Source organism: Hirsutella rhossiliensis (genome assembly GCF_020360975.1).
Source record: "Hirsutella rhossiliensis strain HR02 chromosome Unknown scaffold00001, whole genome shotgun sequence".
Classification (NCBI taxonomy): domain Eukaryota; kingdom Fungi; phylum Ascomycota; class Sordariomycetes; order Hypocreales; family Ophiocordycipitaceae; genus Hirsutella; species Hirsutella rhossiliensis.
This window is the reverse complement of record NW_025408667.1, coordinates 6166269-6179444: the sequence shown is the minus strand read 5'-3', so window position 1 is coordinate 6179444 and position 13176 is coordinate 6166269. Positions and strand designations below refer to the sequence as shown.

The following is a 13176-nucleotide window of genomic DNA, read 5'->3' as shown; positions in this document are numbered from 1 at the left end:
GCCGAGAGGATTGTAGACTCTTGAAGGCTTTGACGCGGATTGATTGGATCATAGCGAGGAACTCCAGCTTGGTGATTTTACTCGCACCACTGCGAATAGCAAAATCGACTGCCCGACTGTGGTAATGTTTATACGGCTGAAATACCACGACGTCAAGCGGTTGAAGGAGATGCGTAAGATGCGGAGGCAATGCAAAGAGCACAATATTATGGGCTTCAGCGTACTCGATAAGGTCAAGGGTATGGTGGGAGCCGTGGCCGTCAAGGAGCAATAGCCTCCAAGCACCTTTGCTCTTTGCATGCTTATCGAAATGTTGAATCCACGCTAGATTGAGCTGATCGTTCGTAAATCCCGTTTCCGTAACACCAATAAGGGTATCGCCATCTAGCTCCTTGATGCCGTACCACTGTTCGAGGTGGACCTTGCCGGATAGGATCAAAACGCAGGGATGTATCGACCATCGGCAGAAATCGCTTCAACGGCTGTTGCCGACTCCCTGTTTTCCTCAATACCAAAGTATTGCGATCGCCTTGATTTCGTGACGACAACTTGGTCCCTGCCAATACCAATACGGAAGCCCGTCTCGTCCATATTCCAGATATCAGCCGGGTTAATCCCGTACGAGGCAATCGTCTCGTGGAGCTTCTTGAAGTACTCGGTAACGTGCGGGACTGATTCGGCAAGCTTGCGTTGGTTATCGAGTACCTTTTGCTTCATAATATGATATCCCTTGCGTTTAATAAAACGGGATATCCAGTTTTGCCAACAAAGCATTGGGAGTCGAAGGGTTCGTTGCGGGTACCATCAGGGCCGACCGTGGAGCTTAGAACCCGATTTGCTGCATCGCGTAATAAGTCCTTCCGCACCGCAAGTCCTATACGCTCAAGACGATCGATATACAGATCGATTGAGCCCTCTTGAGCTGGCGATAGCCTCGTATGCGTTGCTTTATGGCCGCTGCGAGGTTGGATGCCGTGAAATCGCAAGCGGAGTCGTTCGCGTGGAACCCCAAATTCCTTAGCCGCAGCGCGAAGGGACATATTGGGATTTGCCTCAATGGCTTTAATAGCCTCGGCTACGCGCCTTTCAAGCGTAAGCTCTTTATTCTTCATAATGTGCCGTTGTTGAGGTCAAGATAGAGGCTTGAAGCGGTGAAGTGACACAGCCAGGTGGTTGACACAGACAGGTGGTGAGGACCCACTTTACGTGGGTCTGTGGGACGAGTAGATCGTGTATTTCGGCGGTGTGTTGGATTTCTTTTTTATCCATCGTATCAATCGGCAAAGGCGCGATATGGCGACATGATGACAGTAATGCACTTAAAAATTTTCAACAGGGATAGATTGACTTGAGATATTGCTGCCTGTTTACCGTGAAAGGCTGTAGGAGCCATTTTCCACTGATGCAAACCCGAAACCACCTACGTAAGTGGTAGTGAGTGTATCCGCAGCAACATTCAGGAACTGATGGTTCAGGTACCGGAGCGACCCAACGTCGGTCTCGAGACGGAGACGCCTGGCTTGTCCCCGCATCACACAGGTGACGGCGTGGGGTTTACCCGTTGGTCGGATCATTTAGTTGGGCTGCCGCGCTGCGCTTAGACCAACGGGTAGTCCTTGGAACTGGTCGTTGCGCTCAAGCACATTCACGCTGAAGCAACAGAAGGCTCAGTTAATTTCGGCTCTCCCGATTTCTTCTCAACCAGGCTGCCTGCATACTATTGATCCCCTTTGGCTGTGGAGTAGCCGCAGCTGAGCCAGGGGAGTAGACCGATGTCTGGATTTCTCATAGCAGGCGGGTTGTCAAAGAGTTTTGTCCCACACCTGGCACGACGGCGGTTGTGCAAAGCGACCTGAATGGCATCAGTCGGAATGGCAGAAGCGCTCCAGGCACTGCGGGCGAGGAAAGGGGACCTCTGCTTGATCTATGGAGCTCCGAATCAACATTCTACAGCTCAAGCAGCGCCCAGCTTGTGACGACCTCCACCTCTACGCATCCAACAGCGCGGCAGCAGATCGTCACAGGCACTTCATGGCCTGCGCCAGATGGGACATAGTATTATCGGCGCAAGCAAAGAATGGCGTGGCATGAGGGTCTTCGCATGTAGCGGCGTCGGCACGTCGGCGCAATCAGCAACCACCGCAGGCCATTCTGCGTTTAGCGGACGCACCTTGCTGCGCAAGCGCCGGAGCCCTGCCACCCTCGGTGCATTCATTATCGGCTACGGGCTGGCATGGCGGCTCTCACAACAACCTAATCCAGGACGTGAGGCATAATGGTGACGAAAATCCCATCTATTCTCTATGGCTTCACCTCGGATTGATCGCTGCCTACTAGCCAGTGTTTTTCCGTTCTCGCTTGTTCTTCCCTCGCATCGTTCGGACAACGGAAATCCAATGGTGTCTTCCTCACAGGGAGCGGATAAGCTTTTTCCTAATAAAAGGTTAGGACGGAATTTTTAGCCTCGGAGCACTGAACACTTACAAGCTCAGCAACAGGAGTAGGGAAAGAACGGTCATCAGCAGAGTTGTAGTCATAGGTTCGATACTTTCGGCGCACGATAATATAAACATCGGCACCGTAGCGGCGGCTCATTTGATCGCATCTTCTCATGAGGCGGCTCGTTGCCCTTGCAAAGTTATCGGCTGTTCTCGCGAAGGAGAGAGCAAAAGCGGGCATAAACGTGGATAAAGGGACCTTTTTGAAGGTCGAGTATCACCCGATCAGATGTTTTTTTTTTATCTCTCCCTCCCCCGTTCAAGCAGCCCCTTTTATATCCCTCCAAGCTTCTCCCAAGTTGATATCCCGTTTTCAGGTATAGTATACATTCTATCAGGAAGAGGGCACTTCTTGCCACTTACTGAAGGCCACGTAAGTCATCTACGTCAGCAACATCAGCTCCATCTCCCGATCGAATAGCTCTTCTAGCTATGAAATCGATAGTTCAGTCTCTCGAGGTCCCTGAGCCAGTAATAGTTATGCCGGACTCCTCAAAGGGTCCCCGTTCGAATAGGAGATCCTCCGGACCCCTCAGTGGTCTAGGAAGAAGAAACAACAGTCTGCAGACTTCCCTTCTTACCTGGTTTCAAGCTGTATTACCTAGAGAGACCTAGAGACCTCAACTCGTTCGGACCTTCTTCTCGACAGCTGTCCTGTCCCGCTTCTGACGCGATGTGGACTCCATCACGGCTAACGAACTGTGGCGGGCTGGCTTCTCATCCAATCCAGCCAGCTCGTTCTCAAAATGTGCTCAAGACAGATTACTAAAAAGTTGGTGTAAGGGTTTCGAACTTGGTACATCTTCAGTCACTCTCCTTAAAATGGCCGATGTGATTGCTACATTCAGCAAATAGCAGCATTCGCTGGTCAACTTGCTCTGCCAATCGATCCGCCAAACGCATCAACGTTTTCTCGTAAAAATTGCACTTACAACATTCTGTTCAGCGGTATGTTGTGAATTGTGGGAAACTTTGAGCTGGTGTTTGGCTGTCGAGTGTATGTAAGTGGCCTCCTATCCTCTCAGAGGCCGAGTCAAGACTCGGGGACTCGGGGACAGATCCCGTTTTCTGTATTGAGTGAGAGGGAGGCGTATGGCGCTTATCATCCTCTAGAGGATCGCAGGGAGATATGTAGCATGTATCGGTTTCCCGGATTGTGTTTCGGAAGAGGGGGGGGGGTACGGCGCTTACATCCTCCAGAGGATCGGAGAGGGACTTGTATCGCGTTTCTCGGATTGTGTTTGGAAGGGGGGACGTGCGGCGCTTACGTCCTCCAGAGGATCGGTCCTCTAGAGGATTGGAGAGGGACTTGTATCGTGATTCCCGGATTGTGTTTGGAAAGGGGGCGTATGGCGCTTACAATCCTCCAGAGGATCGGTCCTCTAGAGGAGCGCAGGGAGACATGTAACCATGCGCTTTCCCGGATTGTGTTTGGGAAGGGAGTACAGCGCTTACCATCCTCCAACCGTTAGCCAATGTCTGCACAGTGGAGCGCTACGCACCCCTTGTCACTCGCAGGCACCGTCCGGACGATTAAGCGCTGCACGGTCCATCTATGAGGTCGGGCACAGTCCGGTCCGTAGAACGTCCCCCATTTTTTTTTAACTCCGCTGGCAGGTGCACAGCTTTGCCAAGGAACATGAGAAGCCATGTTTAAGCCGAAATCGAGAGTTCTGGCGAAGTGTCGGTTTACGGCTACTCTAGTCCTACCGATCATCGATGGCGCTGTGCTGGAAGTCGACAAACAGTCGCGTCCAGTTAGAGGGCGAGAGTACAAGTTGGCTTGTATTCCATAATATGACACCAAGGGTGAGCATAGACTGGCCCTCAAAAATCGAGCCAATCACGGGGTGGGACTGACACTCAGCCAGGAGTGGCGTAATTGGGCGCGCAGTGGTGAGCAAGTTGACATTCTGGCAGATAGTGGCCGCGCTACGCAGCGCCTTGTGGGGCGCCAAAGGTGCTACGCAGATTTTTGCAAGCCAGAACAGGCTTACAAAACCGCGGCCTATTTGCCAATACACAGCCATTTCCAGCTAACCGCCAAGTAGCTTGCGGTACCCTCCCACCCACGGCAGGGTAGCTAGCTCCTGGTCATTTTCAGCTCTTTTCTGCCAGATGAGTTGTAGAAGATGCGACTTTTGGCTTTGTCCCCTACGGACTGCAGACACTGACTGGCCTGATGAGTCCCAGCTTCAGCCCAAAGTCACTGTAATCTTATCGATAAGATGGCAGCACAGCTACACGCACACCAGGGAGCGATACTAGAAAAGCTGCGCCTCCCCTGATTGTGTTGCGAAGACCATCATTGCGCCATGCAGGCAAAAGTGGAACGCGCTCCAACAGGTGCGCTGCAATTGACACATATCTGATGTCTGTCTTTCTTCCCGACAGATTGTGCACAAAAAACGCGAATGCTGCAGGCATCACGTCTAGTGCGGCCCAGTTTTGCTCAATTGAAATAATCGTTGGTCTCTTTTGGGCGTGTACCCTACTTTCCTAATGTCGATGTAGGAGTAGAAGCATAAGCGGCTGTGCACAGCAGAGACAGCCAGTATTGAACGACGGAATCGCCAGCGCTGGCAGATTATACGACGGCCGGAGATGGCTGTATCCGTACTGGACAGATAGCCATATTAAATGTGCTATGCCTGCCATGCCAGCACAGCGCAGGACCGAACAGCCTCGGTGTGGCCGCCGACTGTCGAACTCGGGAATGGATCCACCAACAACGCCGACAAAACGAGACCGTACAGGTGATAACTTCTCCAGAGCAACGACTCGCATGTTGAAAAGATGCCATCAAATAAGTCGCCGCTACGATGCGGATATATACGTTTTTGTGCGACGGAAGCATAAGGCGTATGACTATAACTCTACGAATGACCCGAACTTCCCAGCTTCTGTCGATCTAGTACGTTAGCCACGAACCGAGAACTGTGATATGCTAAGAGTGACTCAAGGACGAAGTATATCCACCAGTAGCAAGGAGAACACCGCAAGACTTTGGCGAAGTGCAGAGAGAGAAACAAGACATTGATTCCGCGACGGACATAGAGAGCACCACTTAACATGGTTCACCTTGTACCATAGACCAGACACGGAATGTAATCCCCTCATTGATGCTCTTTGTTGAACGTCGGTGAATTAGGGCAGAGCCGTGGGTCATTAATAGGGCCACGCGCGTGCCTTGAGGAACGAAAGGACTTTATGCCCCACCCCCGGTTTTGCCCCTCGAAATCCCCGCTTCTGATTCGCTCGGTCGATTGGCTACGGTCATTTCGCCTTCGGTTGGGCCTTTCGCCTTCTGTTTGTCATGTCCTGGGGCATCTGATTCGCTTGTCCGTGCCCTGAGACTTCTGATTGCCCAGAATAATAAACCGCTTTCGCTTCTGGCCCGTTGAAACCCCCTTCCCATTCGCTTGTGCCGCCTGCTCCACCGGTCGCCCCGACCCAATTTTCCCATTAGTAATGAAGTCCTTGCAAGGGTCGGGGTGGGGCATAGCTAAGTTATTGGTGTCGCGCCCTCTTGGGTTAAGTTACCTACTGCTCACCGTCTCTGTCCCCGCTCTCACCGAGCCTGTTGCACATCGCTTCCCGAACAGTTCTATCGCTCAGTTCCTCCAGCCTCGCTTGTGCGGCGGTCATCTCCCCGGGGACCCGGTTTCCCACTAGGTCTCTCTCGCACTTTCGACACGAGCATGATGCCGTCCAGCGTCGGGCACCGTGACAGCTGCACGTATAGGCTGTACGGGTCGCACTGCGACGGGACGGCGCGTCCGCCGACGTTTGTCGTCCTCGTCCCCCGCAGCTCGAGCGCCACGCGCTCCAGCGTCCCCCCCTGCACCTTGTAATCCGTGCACGCGAAAGCGGCGGCGCACGGCAGGCCCTTTCGGCTGACGTCGTTCTGCTGCCACGGTCGCTTCCGTTGACACTGGATCCTGACGCTCATGGGCGTCAGCAGGATCGTGCCGGGCGGCATCCCGACGAAGTGGAAGTCCTTGGTCGTCTTCGACCCCAGTATTATCGCCGCCGGCGGCCCGAAGTGGATCGTCATGTCGGCCGAGATCCGATGCCCCGGGTGCGCCTTGTCGACGATGACCTCCACCGCCGTGTAGCTAGCACCGTTCACCAGCTTCAGCCCCTGGTGGGTGTTGTGGTTCACGACGACCGGCATCCCCGGCACGAACATGAAGACGGCCGGCACCGGGATCGCGCTGTCGTCGCCCTGGTTCAGCATCATGATGGCCTCTTCCTCGGTCGGCAGGCCGTCCTTCCACTTGTGCTCGGAGAGGAAGATGCGCACCGTCGACCGCTGCTGGATCTGGAACGCCAGGCTCGCCTCCATGTTGAGGTTCCACCGATTCCTGTTGAGCGGCGTCACCACGGTGATGCCCGTCTCCCACGGGATCCGCCTGCCTTCCCGGTGGCACCTCGAGTTGAGGAGATCCAGGTCCGTGTGGTCCTGCACGCCCCCGCGGATCCGCTTCAGCAGCCGCTGCAGCTCCGGGTCGCCGGCGGCGCGCATCTGCTCGTCCAGCATGACGGCCGTCGTGAACCGCCTCCACAGCGCGTGCGCCTTGTCGTGCTGGTGGCGCTGCTCGGCCCTGAACGAGTTGTCCTCGTCCCACGAGACGGCCGCGCTCGGCAGCAGGATCGACCTCTCCTGGACCGGGCGGAACTGGTGGAAGTCCCCGCAGAAGAGGACGATGGGGATCCGCCGAAGTCCCGCTGCGATCCCCGCAGCTGGCAGATCCGCTCGTTGACGGCGTGCAGCGTCCGCGCGCCGAGCATGCTCACCTCGTCGATGACGAGCATGTCCTTATCCTGCCAGTCCATCCGAGACTGGCCGTTGACGAACCGCTCCGCCTGCCTCGGCAACCGCACGCCGTCGACGTCCCTCGCCGTGTTCGCGCCCGGCCCTTGGTCCTGGTGAAGCCGCAGGCCGAGTGGATGGTGATGCCGTTGACCCGCGCGGCGGCGGTCCCCGACGTCGCCGTGATCAGCAGGCGATGCGAGAGGTCCTTCGCGGCGAAGAGGCCCACGAGTGCTTCGATGACGCGCGACTTGCCGGTGCCGCCCTCGCCGCCGACGAACTGACAGAGCTGGCTGACGTCGCCTCCGTCTCCTTGCCGCATCGAGTCCAGGTGGCGGCATATTATGGAGAAGGCAATCGCCTGCTTCTTGTTTAGCGTCAATCGTCTTGTCAAGTCTTTCCCGGCCTCGTGAAAGGAGGTGGATGGGCCGAGGCGGACTTCCATGCCGGCCTCCGCGTTACCTGCCCTCTCCTCGGTTTCCACTCGCGTCACCTGGACGTCTTCCTCCCCGAAGCCGGCGAGCACGCTCCGCTCCGCTGCGCCGCGATCGGTACCGTGGGCCGGGGCCATGCTTTGTATGCCCTGGATCATCTTCACCCTCTCTGGAGGCGCATGTCTGCTGCGACTTGATGGCCTTGACCTGATCCTGCGGCGGCACTGCAGCCCCGGGAACACCTGCCCGGGCATGTTGATGTGCCCCCACCCGTTCGGTCACGACGGTGGCCCGGAGCTCGGCCGTCGAGGCTAGCGCTGATTGCTGGAAGCGGAGAGCTGCTGCATCATTCCCGAAAGCTCCCGCGACCCCGCCGTGATCTGGTTCGCGCCGGTCGCGCTTCTAACGACATCGATCAGTCGCGTTGCGTTTCCGACGTTGTCGGACTGGTACGCGGATCCCGCCTCGCGGTCCGCCTCGCCCGGCCCCTCCCCATCCTCCCCAATCGCCAGGTGCGCCGGCCGGATCCCCGTCGCCGGACGACGCTGCCCATTGCTTGGCGTCTCGCTTTGCGTCCTCGGCGGACCGCCGGAGTAGTTGAACGTTATCGACGAGGCACGAGGTTCTTGGCGGAAGCCGCTCTCGTGCGCGCCTCCATATCTCGTTGATGTCGCCTCGCTCTTCGCTAAGAAAGGTCTCCCACGGCGCGAATAGGGCAAGATGCTGCACGGCTGCTCTGTAGCGGCACGGTTAGTCACCGCGCGTTGGGACCGCTTTTCGACCGGCCATCCACCGCACCTACTTACCGGCGGTGGCATTGTTCCTCGTCGTCTTGCTCGAAATCCTTGCTAAGGTGGCCGTCAAGGCAGACGACGGCGTGCTTTCCTGGCCGCCTCAATACCTGCACCCAGTCTTTGCCGGCCACCCAGCCGCTCTCGAAGGCACCTCTCCCCAGGCACCGGAGCACCCGTCCTTGCCGACGCGTTGGAGCCTGACGAGCGAAACATAGTCATATAGGCACAAGCCTCGTAGGACGTGTCCGCGATGATGGTACGCCTCGGCGAAGCTGATCCTCTCGCCTGCTTCCTCCACGGCGACCGACTCGTCCACGGACACGTCTGCGACCGCGGTGCCGCTCTCCTGCCGAAGGTGTCGCCAGCGCCTGGAGACGTGCCAGTAGAGCACCGACACGTTCAGGTACGCCCAGGCGCTGCTGCTCGTGAACTCGCTCGGGTATCCCAGGAGATGGGCGACGACCTCGACTTGCGACAGGGCGCGCTCCGTGAATATCCTGTTCGCCACTCTCATCAGAAACTGCCGCGTCTTATTATTCTTGGTTCCGTCGTCGCCGCCGACGACGCCATTTCCGGCATCCTCCCTGGCACCCGGCTGGCCACCTGCTGCGACGACGGGCAGCAGTTCCGCGGCCGCGGCGACGCGCTTCCACGTCGGGTCCTCTACCTTGGTCGCGTAATTCGTCACGTAATAGACGAGAGCCATGGTCTTCCGCTGCGTCGCTATGAAGGAGATGTCGTGGTTGTGGCGGAGCCCCACGGCGATGGCCTTGTTCCACCGATTCACCATGGGATGCGTCCTGCGGATCCGCAGCACGCCGTCCTGTGAGCGTCGTCTCCTCGACCAGCTTCCATGGCGCCTTGAAGCGACAGAGGTCGCCCTTCGCCCCTTGTTGCCCAGGAGTACTTGACGCATGTCGGGCTGTGGGTGTGGATCTGCGTCGCGCCGGCGCAGAAGTTGGCTTCCTCTTCGAATCCGGCCGAGAACTGCTCGGCACTGTCCAGCAGGGATGAGACGTCAGACGTCACCGAACGCTCCGCCTGCACGGCGCAGAAGCCTTCCTGGTCCAAGTCCTGCCTTCCGCGTCAGCCTGCGTCTTCTCGGCCCATGACAGCAACGCCCTTGCTGTTACCTACCTCACAGAAGACGCTATCGACATAGCGGATGATTCGCTCACGGTACGCCGCCTGCTCCTCCCCGTGGGCGTCGGAAAGCATGGAGCTCAGGTGCGCGTTTCCGTGTAACCAGAGCAGCCCGTGGACGTGAAGGGATCCTCGTTCGTTGGTCTCCACGGCACCGTAGTAGTGGCCGATGCGCCCGAACACCGACTCCCCTGCATTTACGTAATGCTCGAAGAACAGCGTCATCTCCCGGTGGAAGAACATGGCTGAGCTCATCGGGTCGGAGACGGACAGCCTCACCCGTTTGAACGACATATCGAGGCTCCGCAGGAACTCCTCGGCCGCCTCAGGGTCGCGCGTGCGGTACGCTGCCAGTCGGAGCTTCACCGGGTTCGTGATGTCGTTTGGGTTGATCGTGAACCAGATCGCAGGCACGCCGTAGCGGACGATGAGCGCCAGGATCTTGTGCCGCATACTGAGACGGAGCTCTCTCGACATGGGCTGACGATAGCCATAGAGCGAGAGGCTCCTGAGAAGCTCTTTCACGCCGTCGTCGGTCGTCTTGCCTGTGCTCTCCAGCTCGGCTCTAGCTGCCGCTAACCCGTCTGCGGTCAGCGACCGTACGATGCGCTCCACCTTGCGGAAGTTCTTCCTCGTCACGCTCAGCATGCTGACGCGGCGGTTCCTCGACCGCACGCCCATGTTGAAGACGAGGAATGCGAAGATGTGGTGCGTCGCGAACCGGCCGCCGTGGCGTCGCAACACCGTGTCGGCCCACGTACGAAGGCTCATGTTCCGGGATGACAGGAGGTCCTGCGCCCCGCCTCCGCCGCCGCGCGCGTGTTGACCGAGCCTCTGCCCAACTGCGAGCTTGCTTCCTCGACCGGCCGCGGCCCTCCGACACCGAATGGTAATAGCGTGGGAAAGGTCTTTGCGAAGAAAAGCTTTTGGTTCAGGACCATCGACGTGCCCCGGCTGCCCCTTGCCGAGGATTCGACCCACGTCCTCGGGCCCGTACCGTCGTCGGCTGCGCCTTGGCGAACGGAATCGCATGCGAACCGCAGCTTGTCGACGTCGGCCACGTCGGGCGGTCCGTCCAACGCAAACATCCCTGACGAGGTCACCTCGTTGACCGTCTTCGCATTATCATCGGCCTCGCCGCAGCTCTGACCACGCACCTCGTCCACCTCGCTTGCCTCTGGCTCGCCGGCCTCGCGACTCGTCGTGCTTTCCCCTTGGTTGAGCATGGCGAGGACTTCTTCGATCTCCACCGCCCCTCGTCGTCCATGGCCCGCTCCGTGGGCGGCGACGTGCGCCGTCCGCGTCTTCTCCCACGCCGACGGCTCGTTCCGCTCCAGGCGCTCGTACACCAACGGCGGCACCCCGTGGGCCGGGTCTCCCCAGCTCCATCTCTGCCGCGTCGATCTCGATCGCGGCGTAGTGGGGGTTGTTCCTCTTCAACCAGACAAGGGCTCTCTCGACGACTCGCCGCCTCACCGATAGGAGACTCGACAGATCGCTCGGTGTCGGCCTTAGCGCCCCCTGCCACGAGACGTGGATCTCGTCCATTACCTGGAAGAGAGGGTGCGGCAGCACGTCCGTCGCCAGCTCTTGTACGTTGTTTGGGAACACCGTGATGTGGCCCTTGACGTGCTTGGGATACCTTAGCGTCTGCTTCTGGCCGCCTGAGACGTTGTACCTGGTTACGAATCCGTAGCACGAGTTCAGCGCGATCAGCTTCTCCTCCACCGGCGTCAGGCCCTTGAGCTCATCCGGGAACGTGTGCTCACAACCGAGACGTCTATGAAGCTGCGCCGCTGGCGACAGCACACCGCACGCCAAGCGTCGAGAACACTCTGCGCAAACCGGGACAGGCTCGCCCTCGCGGAAGCAACTCCGGCACGCAAATGGCGACCACCCAGCCTTAGGGATAGGACTTGACAACCACTGGTCCCATGCCACCTCCCTCAGCTCTTTTCTCGTGCGCTTCCGGTAGCACAGCATGCACGTCCGTATCGGCAGCGTGTCCACGTCGTGGAACGCCCGGTAGAAGCTCCGCACCGTTGATACCTTCCTCTCGTGCGGCACTGGTGTGCACCACGTTTGCTCGTTGGACAGCCTCTCCTTCGCGGCGAATTCCTCCCAAGGTGACGTAAGACGCCGGCCAAATCCTCCGCCTGTGACTCACGGCTCCTCTGCCTCCGATGGCCGCCTCGACTACGTTTCGCCTGGGGCTGGTCTCGGTCGGGCAGGCGGTTCCTCTTTCTCTGTTCCACGGGCTGCGCAGATATTGCCGCTGCCTCGTCTCGCCTCGGCCGATCTTGTTCTCCCGCCGCCGCCTGACGTGATGGCCGTGGTGTCAACTGTCCGGATGACTGCAAATATCCGGCTCCATCCTCCATCTCTCTAGCTTCGATTGGCTGGAGGGGGGATGCCCTGACGACTCCGGGCCAAGTCCCGACACTGGTTGCCGGCCGACCCGGTCCCGCCTGGCGTCCGCATCGCTGCAAATCTCCTGTCCCATCTTCTATTTCTCTAGGTTGGATTGGCCGAACGAGGGACTCCCCGACAACTCGAGACGAGATCCCGACCCTGGTTGCCGGCCGATTCCGTCCTGCCTGGCGTGGTGGCCGTGGTGGCAGCCGTCCGGATGACTGCACATCTCCTGCTCCATCCCCACCTCCTAGATTGGCCGCCTCGAGTACGTTTCGTCAGTGGCTCGTCTCGGTCGGGTTGCCGGTTCCTCTTTCTCTGTTCCGCTGGCCGCGAAGATCTTGCCGCAGCCTCGTCTCGCCTCGGCCGGTCTTGTTCTCCCGCCGCTGCCTCCCCTGATGGCCGTGGTGGCAACCGTCCGGATGAGTGTGTATCTCCGGCTCCCTCTTCCATCTCTTTCGGTTGGATCGGCTGAACGACGTACTCCCTGACGACTACTCTGGGCGAGGTCCCGACCCTGATTGCCGGCCGACCCTAAGGCGCTCCTGACAACTCGAGACGAAACCCCGACACTGGTTGCCGGCCGATCCTGTGCTCCTGGGCGGCTTGGTGTCCGTCGGGGCCCCTGGGCCTCGTCTGCGCACCACCCCTTCGCTTTCTAGTCGTGCCCCTCTGGACGCCCTCCACGACCCGGACGTTAGACCCGCCCTCGTCCGGTGGAGCTATGTGTCCGGCCGCGCCCTGACCCTTTCGGCTGGATGGGTTGTTGCGGCAAGCGCTGGCTTACGTCCTCTGGCCGAGATCTTGTTAAACGTCGCGCTGCCCCAGAGGCACCATCAACGCGCGCCGTATTTTTTCGCGACCGACTGCCTCGCCGACTTCCCTGAGGCGACGCTCTTTCGGGTGCTTCCGCTTGCTCTCCTCCTGAGACCTCCCCGGACATCGGCGCTTGCTTCGCCTCGATAGGCCGCAACCCAGGTGCCGGGCCCGCTTGACTTTCGCGGCCCAACGCCCGCTTCGGTCCTTCGTCCGTCGCGCTCGGTCTCGCCTTCGCAGTATTCCTCCTCGTAGCAGCGGCC

At 58.8% G+C, this 13176-nt stretch overlaps 1 protein-coding gene across 1 annotated transcript; it reads right to left on the bottom strand.

Annotated features, from left to right (window-relative positions):
* Positions 1-6105: 6105 nt before the first annotated feature.
* On the bottom strand, positions 6106-11668 carry HRG_00770 (PIF1 protein; the record flags this gene model as incomplete). Its single annotated transcript, XM_044859241.1, has 12 exons — positions 6106-7179; positions 7266-7367; positions 7544-7851; positions 7913-8150; positions 8196-8484; positions 8555-8596; positions 8650-9342; positions 9450-9616; positions 9680-10334; positions 10724-11076; positions 11162-11363; positions 11568-11668. The coding sequence occupies 12 exons, from the start codon at positions 11666-11668 to the stop codon at positions 6106-6108; spliced, it is 4224 nt and encodes a 1407-aa protein (XP_044725641.1).
* Positions 11669-13176: the final 1508 nt, after the last annotated feature.